The sequence below is a fragment of the Patagioenas fasciata genome, chromosome 2 (assembly GCF_037038585.1).
Source record: "Patagioenas fasciata isolate bPatFas1 chromosome 2, bPatFas1.hap1, whole genome shotgun sequence".
In the NCBI taxonomy this organism is placed as follows: Eukaryota; Metazoa; Chordata; class Aves; order Columbiformes; family Columbidae; genus Patagioenas; species Patagioenas fasciata.
Window position 1 is genome coordinate 61517986 of NC_092521.1, and position 14896 is coordinate 61532881.

At 35.1% G+C, this 14896-nt stretch overlaps 1 protein-coding gene across 2 annotated transcripts in view; it reads right to left on the reverse strand.

Annotated features, from left to right (window-relative positions):
• Nucleotides 1–603: 603 nt before the first annotated feature.
• Nucleotides 604–14896, reverse strand: part of NETO1 (neuropilin and tolloid like 1) — a 70029-nt gene continuing 55736 nt past the window's right edge. For both annotated transcript variants that reach the window (XM_071804290.1, XM_065831753.2), the window contains 4 exons: nucleotides 6702–6815; nucleotides 3880–4438; nucleotides 2652–2726; nucleotides 604–1355 (listed from right to left, as the gene is read on the reverse strand). In XM_071804290.1, coding sequence (XP_071660391.1) covers nucleotides 2666–2726; nucleotides 3880–4438; nucleotides 6702–6815 — 734 coding nt within the window. In that variant the 3' untranslated portion in view covers nucleotides 604–1355; nucleotides 2652–2665. The remainder of the gene's footprint in view (nucleotides 1356–2651; nucleotides 2727–3879; nucleotides 4439–6701; nucleotides 6816–14896) is intronic.

Consider the following 14896-nt stretch of genomic DNA (forward strand, 5'->3'; position numbering starts at 1 on the left):
TAGAAATCAGATTTCCTGTATTTATAATTATGTAAAATACGTACTGTATATTTACATAGCTGATATAGATCACCTTATTTTTTATATCAGTCTTTCAAGGTTTCTCTTTTCCCATTTATTTATACTTTGGGAAGATGCATGGAATTCTTCCCACCTTTTCAATAAAACTATTAATAGCAAATTTTTTATACAGAGAAACCTAACAGCCATGAATGACACAACATGTTTGAGAGGGAACTGGGATTTGTTTTGTAACAGAATTTGGAAGGTAACACTTTAAATGGATAATGAAACTATGAATTTCTGCATGGTTATCGAGTTCTTAAATGAGGAGTTTTCCACTTTATATAATCATGCCTTTTCAGCCTACAATAATTAATTAATAACTTAATCTCTCAGGTTTGATTTTGGTGTTGGTTATTAATGTTTATAGCTTGAATTATGGATATCATTTGGGTTTATATCTGTATCTCTAAAATGGGACCCCAGCCATAACATTTGTATAACTGATAAAAATCTGCTACTCTGCTACACTGAAGCAAACTTCCTAATAATTGTCATAGAAGTAAATTAGTAAAGAGTACAGAATCGAAAACAAAGGTTATGACAAACCTTTTAACTGAAATTATGTTATCAACTTTATGTGTTATGAATTCATTTGAATCTTGAGAAATTGATGTGTTTTGATTTTCAGTGAGGGATGAGAGACAGCTGATTCTTTGATGTACATGGGTTTCAAGTTCCTAGAAGCTACATTTTGAACATAATATCCCAAATTACACAGATTTGTAAATTTGGTAAAAGAAAACAGTGACATTAAACTCAAGGTAAGAAATTATTATACATTGTTTTATGTATCTTTATATAAAAAGTTACAAGTAGCAAGCATATGACACAGAAATGGGACAGTTACAGCAATAATTGTGAATGCATGCTTTTTACAATGTATCTAATAAAGGGATATTTGCCAACTCAAATATTCAGTAACATACATGCAGATTATTTTCTCAATGTCAAATTCAGTCATATTGCTAGGTGCTTATCCAACAAACATTTCTATTTAAGTGATTATGAATGGCTAAATACCTGATTTCAATAAATTGTTCCTGAAATTGGGAATTTAACTTGCAACAAAAAGAAGAGAGAAAAAGATAAATGACCAATAAGCATAATAACCAAAATCTTATTGCCTTCTAGTAATTTTACTCAATACTGTTTGCTGAATTTTGTCATGATATGAGAATAGCTCGTCAGAGAGTCCATAAAACCTCTAGCTGGTGTTTCCAAGGATGATAGTTTCACATTTCTTTGTAGCATGTTCAAAATCACCCAGGAGCGCACTATTCTCAAGCAGTCTATATAATGAAAACAATGCACATATAACAAAAGTTCAATGTAAACCTTCCACATATCACACAACGGACAAGTAACTAATAGACATAAAACATGTCAACTGAACTAAAACTAAGATTTAAAAGAAAAAAAACTAAAAGGGACAGTCTCACTTAGGAGATAATTTCTTCTTCAGGTTTGCATGACATCTCCAAATGTATTTAAAAACTAAGAAGCACTTGGTGTCCAGCAAACAAATTACAGAAGAAATATATTATTCTGCAATGGAATATCTTACTAAGGAAGTAAGATATGTCTGTACTTCTTAGGTTTGGATAAAGGCAATGAAATGAAATTAGAAACATGTTCACTCTCTCAGACAGGTAAAATAACACAATACAGATTTTTCCGTTCATATTTTGTATGACTGTGTGAAGAGTTGTCTGAAAGTAAAACAAAGTTAAGATATGCTCTCTCTATGAGGAAAAATACAGACAAATATTTACCTAAACTATCTATAAGCAATAAAAACATTAATGTATTCTCTCCCAGTAAAATTGCTAGATACATATATATAGGCATACGAACATGTATATACACATATCTGTGTTTATATACATATAGACATATACATATATAAATTGACAGATAAGAAGCTATCTATAACTTCATTATAAACACCTGAGATTATGTGTATTGAGATTAAGTGTTGATAATAAATTACATAAAATGAAAAGCTTAGGAAAAAACTCCAAAAAGAAAGTTTAATTTGCAGACTTTATCATTAGGACTACAGAATCTCTAAGTTTATCAGTACTACCACATATCCTTCCCCTGACACTTCACAAGGTTGAATGAATAAAATGAACTGAAAACAGTTCTACATCTTGCTGTCTTGGGTTAGGTTGCCACATTTTGCATACTATTTCACATACTGGGACTCTGAATTTTATTTTCACAAAAACAAAAAACAAACACAAACAAACAAACAAACAAAAACTAAAAACAAACAAAATAAACCCACAAACATAAATGAAACACCAAGGTCATGAAAAACATCTGTCTTTATAATAGGTTTGGAGTGAAGTCTCTATTTAGCTAAGCAATTATTATAGTGCTGTCAAGACTAAGGAATTAATAGATTTTGCTTAATTTACAATGCCAAAGTGGTCATCTGTTTCAGTTTTCTCAGTATCCAAACCTCGTTGTCTCCATACAAGGTGACATATAACTTGAGAACTAACATGCATTTTAACAATAGAACAAAGAAAATGGAAAACAACAGATTATTTAATTGTTGTATAAGTTTGTTTACTTACCTCAGGTTTGTCTCTTAGACCCTAGTTGTGTTGTACTCAGACTCATGTTTGCTTAGAGACCCAATGAGGCAGAACCTGGAATGTTATGGCTATTTCATTCAAAATAATAATGTTTGCATAGAAAAAAAGAAATATATGCATATAGATACTCAATAAACACTATACCTTGATAATCTGATCAATATTAGTGAAGTAATTTACATTGGCATGCAATTAGATTAAAATAATCAAAAAACTTATTTTTTAAGAGAGAGAAAAGCCTTAATGTGCAAAGAAAATATGGATGGCATGTAAACAGTCACAAGAAGTGCATAAATAATGCATGCAAGAGAAAACACAAATATATATAAAAAAGTTTCTGTGTTCTTTTTCAAATAAATGGTTCATAAATGTTTCTGATTTTCTTTTTCTTTTACTTGTAAACTTTTAATCATTCGTATTTTCACTAATTCAAAGTGCAATATATGGCAGAAATAACTCTTTTATTAAAAATATCATGCCCAACTTTTTATTGATTATAAAGATTCATTTTGACCACATTCTTATATGTAAATATATGAGTATTCTCTATTCAGTATACTGTCTCATGTTCTAATCAATATGTATATGTATGTTAATATGGGAAGTGAAGATACCGTGGTTAATAATGGAACAGATACAGTAAAGTTTTGCAAAAATTGTCATCCATTATATAAAACATAATTTTTCATGAGAAATGGGGTTTCCTTACCACAGGACTGTGTTTCTCATTATTGTGCCATGCATTGAAATGGATACATATATTTTTTACTTATTGATGTATTGATTTAGAAATGTTAGAACAACAGAGGATGATACGCAAGGCCACCTCAGTTACAAGGGAACCACATGTATGTGGTTCTTTGAAAAACTAGATTCACGCAAAATCTTCTTTGGTTTTTAAAAATTGTACCTGTTCTCTGTTGATCATCTGTGTGTGAATGCAAGTGGTTACGTGTGAAATAGTAAAAGAAAAAGAAAGATATAAAATAGAAAGGTAAAACTCAGGTACAGGATCCTTCAGCAAACTGGAGCAGAGATGAGAGACAGGAAGAGAGAGATAATATAATGGTATGTGCTATCAGGAAACAGAAGTTTAAACAATAAATAAAGAAGAAAGAAAATACATTTTTACTGAATAAAAAGTGAATATGTTTGGGGAATCAAGTCCTTAGACAACAGCCTTCATCAAAAATCTATTGATACTGACCGCTGAACAGCTTTATCATGTCTGGACAGCCTGTGACTTGTGGTTGGTACCTCTTCAATTTCATCTATCTCACACGCATCTGCAGCATCTTGTGAGTAGCTATGCTTCATGACAAGGATATTTCTCCTGTTCATGGGCTGAATGAGTGGTTTTACAGGCTGTGGTTGTATTTCTGTCAAGACAGAAGCATCTCTTGTGCTGAGGTTACTACGGCTGCCCTTAATGCTAGACACTTGTGATCCACAGTGATGGTCATGAATGCATTTTGAAGACGATCTCCGCAGTTTATGATAATTTTCAAAGTCATCTGCAACATCAGCAAGGTCAGCTGTAGGCCCGGTCCCTCTAAGAGTGCATAACTCATAATGAGGAGGCTCAAACACCTCCTGGAACACTGTTTGATCAAAGTCTGTTTTCCTTTGGACAAATTTTTTACGAGGCTGTTTGATCTGTACTATAACAGAGACAACGATGAGGATGATCACAATGCAAGAAGTCACCCCAATTATAGTCCCACTGGTATTGGTAAGTTGGTCCAATAGGTTAGCTTTTCTCTTTTCTGTGTGATGGGAGAAAAAAAAAATCACAATGATAAGTTCAAGAGTGCAGTTCAAGAATTAAAACAGTCATGATGGATTCACAGTTTACTGCAAAGCTGAGCCTAGTCTATGTCTGAATTCACTTAATCAGTCTCACTGGCAAAAAGAAAACAGGAAGAAATCAGGTATTTGGGGAAGTCAATTAGATAACACACAGGTCCTCTGTCTGCCTATTCACTTGGTAAGTGATATGCTACAAGCTTAGTTAGATGAAAGAATAATTTTTACTTTTTATAAAAAACAACCACTATAAGAAGGAGATGGCTTTGTTTTCACCTCTGAATTGCTAAAGCTCCAGATTGTTACAGGTGCTCTCTTCACTATTTTTCTGTCCCTTTCTTCCAGTAAACACATGCAACTAGGACATCAGGACAAACAAAGAGCAAGACTACAGGATATAGAAATTATTTTTTGCATTGAGAATTTCATTGAAGTCCTAATATTTATAAGCTGACCAGGTCTGTGGACACTAATCGATGAAAAAAATAAATCAGGAGAAAATAGAAAAGTTATTTTAGCTGAGGTTTCAGAAAAGAAAAAAAAAAAAAAAATTTATTTCTTTTGTTTCTGTCCTATTGGTTACTACAACTTTTCTGAACACTCATAAAGAAACAAAAGCTGATCCTACCTACTGTCCTTTACTCAGGGGCCTCTAGGACATTAGCCAGCAAATTTAGCTTTTTGTATGAAGAAAAACAGAAAATATGCAGTAAAATAATAAAAAGAAAAACAATCTCAGCCTACTGTTACATATATTTCTCTGTGATTTGCTTTCAAATGGCTGCAGACACATGAGATAGTGACTGAGTCTTGTACAAATCCAAACTGAAACCACTTGCATCAGTCTCTCACAGACATAGCAACACTTGACAACTGTGATTAAGTTTCAATACCCAGTTTAGTGTAATTTTTCCTGGCAACCTAAAACATACCAAAGGATTTAATAAAAAGTCTTTGAAATGAAAGTTATTGGCACCAAAACAATAACATCCATCTCTTTATAATCTCCTAGATACCAAAAATGAACTTTTCAGTACTCCTAATTTTCTTCTCTTGTAGAGTGAACTGGGGTTTCTCTAACCAACAGAGACTCTGGGGAAGCAGCAGACTCAGAAAATGCAACACAGCTACAAACAAACTTTTTGCTGTAATCAGCAAACCTCCTTTTCTAGTCAGAAAAGCAAGAGAAGATAAATGCACAAGACCAGATATAAAAGATACTTGGCAAATGAAAGGTGAAAATCATTCCAGAAATTAAAGAGGAGGGGATATTTTCTGCTTTCTTCTGTTCTGAAAAATCAGAGAACAGATAATTATTTCCCAGTTGTATGTTTAGATTCTTTGAGGAATATTATTCCATGCCACAGTTTTGCTGTGTTCTTTTGAAGTATTTTTTCATTTGTGCTGTTGCCCTATTGCACTGCTTGTCAGGATTTTACAGGCTTCAGCAGACTTATGGGCTGACTGCTAATCCATCTCATTCTGAATTTTTTCTTGATTGGTTCCTAAATTTGGCATATCCCATGTTTCCAGGAACAAATCTGCAGGAGTAGTGGCAGGAGGAGCCAGCAGGAGGGAAGCAAACTGTGTCCCTAGCCTGCAATGTAAATCAGTTGTCCCTGAAGACAACACAGATGTAGATTTTTTTTTTTTTTTTTTTTCCCCAGAAACCCCACAACCATATTTAGAAGCCATTGTCAGCACTTGGTTAGGACCATTAGTCCCTACCTATGAAATAGACATTATGTCTGATTTTCTGTGCTTGTTCCTTGCTCTTCAGTTTCACTTGATTATAGGTAGATTTGGTTGCTGTCTTAGAGTCTTAATTCCACTTCAGCTTGGTGTTTTAGGCAAGTGCATGGTATACAGTTAAAAGACACCGGCTACCCATATGTTACTCCACTACAAAGGTAACTATGACAAAAGAACCAAACTATTACTTCTATTAACATTTTAGATTGCACAGGAAAAAGAGACCAAGTGATCAGAATACCTGTCAGAAGGACACAACCAGCCAGAAGGACATAACCAACACTAAGAAAAAAATTGGAAACAGTGATAGTAAAATCCATTGGTATTTTTACCTCTCTCTATTTTTTTCTGTTGATGTATGCACCCCCCTGAATTACTCTTCCTTAGCATTGACCCACCTGACACACACTTTACAAGAAACTAAGGATAATATGCTGTATCCCACTCAATGTTTTGAATTCTACACATTACCTTTGCAGTGGTTTTCATCCCAAGGATACACACAATTCTGGAGTCCATTGCAGACCAATGTATTATTAATACACATATTACTGTGGCAAAAGAATGTGTTGGCTTCACAAGGGGCTAAAAACAAAAGAGAAAAATCTGATATTAAGTGGTAAATCATTCAGCTCTGCACAACAAACACATCTGAGAGTGATGACATAATCTGTAATAGGAGAAAGCTGTACAGCTCAGGTTCCTTGAGTATATTTCATATTCAACATGCAGCATTGAGAGCACTCAAGTCACGTACCTTTTAAGATTCTATGGCAAAAGATTTTCAGTTTTGTCTAAGATAGATAGACTTTCCCATAATCTGACTCTCATGGTTGTAGTGAGTTGGTCCTCCTTGCATTGGTGGGGGTCATTGATGTTTTATCAACACTTTCAGCCACAGAACCAAAGCATAGCACACTATGGGCTGCTGTGAAAAAGTTGACTCTGTCCCAGCCAGAAACAGTGTATGGGAAATAATCTATTTTAAAGTTTGTTGCTGAAACTCCAGTTTTAGAAGAAAATTCGTGTGACTCAAAAAAGATATGTATAATATTTTAGTGCCCATATCAACTATGCCTGAAAATTTATCCACAGAGAAAATAAAATTATTTTAAAACCTTTTGGCTACAGTAAAAAAGTACCCCTTCAATCACAAGTTTGAAGATGAAAAAAACCATAAGCCTTCAGTGTCCCTGAAGCCCATCGTCCAGGAGAATCACAAAGGCTTACTGAAGGCCTTATTCTGTTACTTTGAAGAAACAGCTTGGAAGCCATCAGAAGGAATTGTACATGTTGCTAAACTGTGCTACTTACTCAAGTGTTGGGAGATCCTTAGATGCTGTGGTTGCAAAGATACTACTCCAAATTATATAACATAGTAAAGAAGAATTACTCCTCAAATTTCTTCTATTAAAACCAAAACAGAAAATCTTCCTTCATTTGGAAAAAAAGTTATAAACTTTATTGTGTTAAATTAGTAAAAATGAACTGTTCACATTTTTTTTGTAGCTAAACAACCTCAAATTGTTATTGTAATTATTTTTAAGGGAAAGTTAAAAAAATAACCTAAGACTTAACTAATCAGAGAGGAGTTATGATGCTTACATTATTGATACTTAGAATTTGATTCTTCATGGCAGTTTTTCCACTCATCAAATTTAAAAGCAGTTCCTGTGACAACATATATGCATATCACAGAGACCAGCTCAGAGTGGACACCTGCTTCAGTGTTTTGCTAACTAAGGACAACAGAAGTGCTTCATATTGTAGAACCATGACTCCACATACTATGTCAAGAAATTCACTTTTCAATTAGTGCTTAAGTTCAGACATCGATAACTGATTATAAAGGCAGTTATGGTCTCTTAAACAAATAGTAAATGCTATCAAAACTTGTATAAAAAAGCAAATATGCAACCATCTACTCAGATATAACAGTATATATATACTGTATCTCTTAGCCAATGCAGAAGATGGATCAACCAGAGTTGTTCTGCCTGCTGTTCAATTTTTGGAAAAATTTGTTATGCCATCTCCTAAGCTGCAGTGTCCCTGGTCAGGTCTTAAGTTTGGTACAGGAAAGATTTTACTTTAAACTGGACAGAAAGGGCAGAAAGCATGCATATTAACAAGGGAGCGTGCTTGGGTACAGTCCTTATCTATCTGCTGCTGTAATTTGGGGCTGCGTCTGGAGTATACTGTGATGTGATGTGATGTGATACATCATGATACATCATGATGTGACACGTTGTATAGGGGACACATCATAGGCACTATCATCCTTTCAAACTTTGGCTGGAATCCCTGTTTCTGGGCAAGGCAAGGATCTTTTGGGACTGGTTCTTTCTAACACACAGAGTCTCACTGCCTGCTTTAAACAAACAAGTGAGAGAGAGAGAGAATTTGTGAAAGGGAAACCTAAGTAAATCTAAGTAACTACCCGTTCAAAATACATGCTAATAAGTGGGAAGTGCACAAGAAGAGAAGAACTAAATGGCGAATGGAGAAAGCACAAGGAGTGATAGGGGAATAAAAAAAAGAAAAAAAAGTGTAGGATAAGGAAAGTGTATGTTAATAAAGCCATAGAGGAGCAAAAAATGAAACAAAAATAAACAAAAACCAAGCACACACACACACATACATACAAGAACACAAAACCAAAAACAATCAACCAACAAAAAAAAATTCCCAAAACAAAACCCAAAAAAACCTAAACCAAAACAAAAAACCCGAAAACACTTAAAAATATGCAAAGTGCCATGAAAGGGCTTAGAAGTGAAGGAGTAAGAACAGAGTGTTGTGTCTGAGCACACACAATCTCTTAGATGTCTATGACTTGCTCTTGCCACTTTAAAATCAATATGATTTAATCCTGAATGTAACAGCAAAGAAGGGATTTATAGTGGAAAAACAACCCCAAAAGAATAAAGAACAATTTAAGGAAAAAAAGGAGAACTGTGCAAGGCAGAAATAAAGGAATTCAGAAGTATAATGGTGGTAAAATGAAGAACTATGGGAAGGTAGTAAAGGAAGTGAAAGGAAGAAGAAGAAAGAGAGAACTGCATAGAAGAAATAGTTGATACTTAAGGCATTCTACACTGAAAGGAATGACAAGAGATTTTATACCAAATGAAAAACATTAAGAAATAAGAGAGAAAAAATAAGAGTAGTAAAAAAGATATTTTTTATTTTTTTGTAGATTTAAGAAGAGGACATAATTGTGCAAAGTGGTGGTAGGGACATCAGGAAATGAAAGGCAGGAGAAAGGAAGATAACAGAAAGAAAATTTCTATTTCTCTACATTGTGCTGTTGAACTATGGAGGAAAGAGACGGTATGTGAATAAAAGTCAAAACTAAATTACTAATGAGGCAGAACAATTTCACAATAAGTATAGCAAACTTAACATGAGAGAAATCCAAGTGTAAAATTCTTAAACCTAATGACGAACAACTCCCTCTTGTTTATGTTTATAAAACTAGTTTAGTCAAGTCCTCTCTACAGTCCTTTGCACCTGGAGTAATTACGCTGGACCAGAAATCAATATATTTTCCTCACTCTAATGAAGGCTTTTTGTTGGAATGAATGAAAGTATCAAGGGAAGCCGAAAACTTCTCAGTCTCATCGTACATTTGAGGAATTTTTTTTCCCTTGAAGAGGCATAGCAAAGGGGTCTTGATATGCTACATCAAGGACATTCTGGTAATAGCAAAAGACAAATGAACCAGTAGTAAACAGGATTATTTTACAGAAAGTTGGATCTGGTCCTGATGCTTTCCTGAAGCTATTACAGAACCAAGGATGGGAGTGGAAACAAGTAGACAAGGTATGTGGCAGCAACACTTGATAGCTTAACCTAAGTCTAGAGTAACACTTATGTCAATGCCTCAATTGCAAATGTTTAAACCTGGGGAAGGTTTGTGGATGTTGTCACAAAAGGAAGCTACTGCTACCATCAGCTTCAACTAGATAAAGCAGCACAAACCTCTACATCCAGCAGAAGTTCTACTCAATCAGTCTATGATCTTCCACATGACTGTATAAATGTCCTTTAAATGAGAGAACAGCAGGAATGCACAGAGTCCTGACTTGTGTTGAGTGATGAGGTAAGTGAGAGTTTTGGGGTCATGATTAGTGGGCAGCCCAGTGTCGACCCACAGATACTAATATTGTAGTAAGTGTCTGTCTGCTACAGACTACCTGATCATGGACAAAAACTAGGTGAAACCTTTTCAGACAGATGGAAGAAGCCTCACATTTGCAGAGCCTGGTCCTTATGGAGAATTTTAACTACCTGGTATCTGTGGAGGGCAACACAGAAGGGTACAAACAAGCCAGGAGGTTTCCAGAGTGTGTTGATGATAATTTCCTGATAGAGTTAACCAAGGAGGTGTTAAGGGGAGCTCTGCTGGGCCTCATGCTTTCATAAACAAGCAAGAGCCAGTTGGGAATGTAAACGTCAGGTGCAGCCCTGGATGCAGTGGTAATGACATGGTGGAGTTTGTGATGCTACAAAGAGGGAATAAAGTGAAAAACAAGATTACAGTCCTGCACCTCAGGAGAGCAAAATTTCACTGTTGAAGGATCTGTTCGGAAGAATGCCATTGGAGGTGGTCCTGGAAATATAAGGGATCCAGGAAAGTTGGTTGAATTCTATAGGATGAACCTCCTCGAACTGCAATGATTGTCTATCTTGACAAGCAGAAAATCAGGTGAAGTTAGCCTGCACAGATGAATAATGAGCTCCTGATCAAACTCAAACATAAAAAGGACACGTATAAGACGTGGCAGCAGGATCAGATGATCCCAGCAGAAATATATGGGCAGTGACCAAGGATGCAGTGATAGAGTTGGGAAAGCCCACCTAGAATTGAATCTGGTGAGGGCTGTAAAGGGCAACAAAAATGACTTTTCTACAGGTATGTCATCTGCCAAAGAAAGATGAAGGAAAGTGTGGGTGTGATGCTGAATGGAGTAGGGGACTTGGCATTAAAGTAGATGGAAACGGCCGAGGTACTGAATGCCACCTTCTCCTCCATCTTTTTTTTCAGTGGGATTTGCCTTTTGGAATTCCAAGCACTTGATATGTGACAGGACAAGAAGAAATGAACATTAAATGAAATACAGAAAATTCCCCTTAAATGCAAAACCAAACTTTTACTTTGAGGCTGGTCAAACACTCTGCAGGAGCTGGTTTCCCAGAGAGGTTGCGGAGTCTTCGTCATTGAACGTATTCAAAACCCAACCAGACACAGCTCTGAGAGACCTGCTATAGCTGACACTGCTTTCAGCAGAAGGATTGGACTAGACCATATCTCAGAGTCCCTTCCCACCTCAGCCCTTCTGCGACTCTCTGAAAAGACGGCTTTGTAATTAAATTAAAAGTAACAACTGGGAACACACAGTTATGTTATTTCTCCTGTGTCCCAAAGTTGTCTTGAGTCAAGTTCTGCCAAAGGGCTGGCCTAGAAACAAGTGAGACAGTGTATTCAACACAATGAATTATTATAATTATTATGGCAAGTGATAACAAATCAGAACTATGCATATCACTCAATGTGGTGTATTTTAATAACTCTAAATCTTTGATAAATTGTTGAATTTTTACAGCATGAAAATGCTATGATTTGAATTAAATCACCAATTAAAGAAAAAATATATTATTAAATGTTGTTTTTCCAGTTTGGATTCAAACTAATTTTTTTTTTAATGTAAAAATATAATATATATGAAATATTATATACAAAACAAAATACTTCAAAAAGTTTAATTCTACATTTTTTAAATGATAATAGTTTTTTTTTTTTTTTTAGTGGTATGTGTAAGGATACTTTGTATCTTAATATACAAACAGATTTAATAGTTATTGAATTAATTTTAATAGAACATCTTTTGATTCGCAACAGGTTTTATACTGAACACAAGATGGTGCACTTATCCTAGAAGATATATAAGCAAGTGAGTTAACAGGAATAGACATGATATCCTAGAACCTCTTTCAGGTTTACAAAATCTATACTTTTTAAAACCCTATAATAATAACCCTATTTCTCTTATTTGTCATGTAAATATATTTTGCTTCCAATACAAGTTAGGAGATTGTTATAATGATCATATTTCCAGAAGTTTACTATCACAATATTCAAAAAAGCCTGAGTTTAGTATCTGAAGGTTACTGCTTTCAAAATTTGTAAAAGTCAACCCAAAGGACTTGTCTATATTTTCTTATGATTAGAAGGTTTGGGGAATGCACATGGAGCCAGTAATCTATACTTTTTCATTTACTAATACAAAATGATCATAAATTCTTTTAATCTTGCATAGCCCCAAGGCAGAGTAACATAAAGAACATTGATAGTTCTTCCAAATACCATATTTACAAAGTAACGTGAAATAGAAGCTGTCATATTTTATTTTTTTAAATACTACTTTCACTAAGGCATTAAGATAAATACTCACAAGTAATACATGCACATTTATACTATAAAATAACAATATTTATAGAGCACTTTAGCAATTAAATATTCTGTGTTATTAATTATATTTATATTAATGTGATGTTATGACATTAATAATAAAATACATTATCTGTGTTTGCTGATCACTATTTTATTGGGCATTACAGGATACTTTAGGTATAAAATGCAAACACGGCCAGGTCAAAATACTTTTACAAGGTGAAGTCAAAATCTGACTTGTTCTGCTCCTGCTGTGAGGCCTGGCTGTTCCACTTCAGTGCAGCACTTTCTCCAGTGTATTTACACTGTTTCTCAGCACCATGCAGAGTTAATGCAATTCCTTTGCTTCTGGGCTGTGAACTAGCTCTGAGCAAGCTAGCTTGGGCATCTACGTCATACTTCATTGAACCATGTGGATTTAACCTTTGAGCCTGTTTCAAGAGAGGGATTTCACTCTGGGACTCCCTAATCTCAAATGAATGCCCTACCCTACTAGCTATTTTTAGACTTATCTCTCTTTCCCTCTTCCCTTCTTATCATAACATTTTTGAGAGGTCTTGCTTTCTTCTGATATTGAATGGGAAAATTCTGAAATCTTAATAATGGTTACATGTGAGAAATGTTTTACACTGAACTCATTGGACGTTCCACACCTACTCCTCGTGTCCTCAAGACAGCTCATTGCACCATGATCTACACATGAATTCTTTAAGTATAGATCATTTGGATTTTTTTTCCCACTGCTCCTTACTGAAAAATACTTTCTTTCTTTGACAAGAGACCAAAAAAGAAAAAATCTTCAGATGTTCCTTGGATCACCCTTGAAACAGAAGAAGAAGTTTTCTCTCAACATCTCCAAGGAACAGTTCATTGGTCATGCTGAGAGACTGTTTCACTTACTTTATTAAAATTATGAAATTATTAAGGTGGTTTTAGTACTGTACACTAGAAGTATATTACCTGAAGTAAAATTACTTATGTTTCATTTTCCAGTAATGAAAAAGATATTAAAATGCAGCTATTAGAAACTTGAAAATGAAATGTGCTTAATACTGAATTTCCTTTCTCAGCCACCTTCAGAGAGCTCCATTCAAGATAAATGTAACTTTTATGGGTAGTTAATACCAGATACACATCAATAATCTACTCTTTAAAAAACATTTCCGTGTGGTTTCATGGGATTTTTGGAATACAGACTCACCAGAGAATGACAGCTCAGGAGCATGTGCTCAGAGCTCCAGTCTGTGTTCAGTGTTTACGCTTTAGGCATCACAAAAAGCTACTTTGTTCAGGACAGAGAAGCATTGGGGTGCTTAGGCAGTGAGGGTTTTTCACTAGAGATGACTGAAAATAGCACAGAGGGGCAGAAAATCATAGATGAGTGCTCACCAGTAAGGAGGCACTCTCAATGTTATTTTTTTATGTATTAATATGGAAGTAGGGAGCAAAACTAGCAATACTGTAATCTATTTACACTCCTAAGTCCTCACAAAGGGAAACCATCTCTTCACATGTGTCACACTTTGTTCTGTTTCTCAGTAGCTCCTTTAGCATTACCACAACAGTCAGTAATACTGTATACCTGCCTGTTCCCCATGAGAGAATTCCCTGTGCTGAGGTGATCATCATCAGTGATTCTGGTTGTAAACAAGGTCTTGAGCACTGTTACTCAATAAAGCTGTGTACTGCTCTTCTATACATTGCCATAGATTTCTCTCCAAGTCAAGATGTTGTCAATAAAAAGAAAATAAGAATTATAGAACTTGTGCTCCTTTAAGAAAGTCATGTGTGGTGGGTTTCAAAGCAGACTTAGAGCTCAAAGGTGCAACAAAAGAAAAGAAGGAATTTTTTTTTTTTTCTGGTCTGTTGTTTTTGATGCAGGGTAATGGACAGAAAAGGAAGCAATGCTATCAAATAGAAGCCAGAGGTGAGAGAATGAACATCGTGCCTGCTGTGCATACAGAGGGATTTTCTCTTAGCCCATCTGCCTGGTTCTGCGAATCTGCTTTTAGGTTAAGGCATGTGTCTGCTCAGAAACAGCTCTTTGAAGAAGCTGTAGGTGTACCGCGTCTGTCATTAATCAGGTTGGAGATCACTCTCACAGTCATGGAAAACGAAATGAACAGTTAGTCAGTGGGTGGAAAAACAGACTCATTTTTCAAGTCTTCTTACTAGATGAAGAGACACCCTTTGATGACACCAGTGTTTT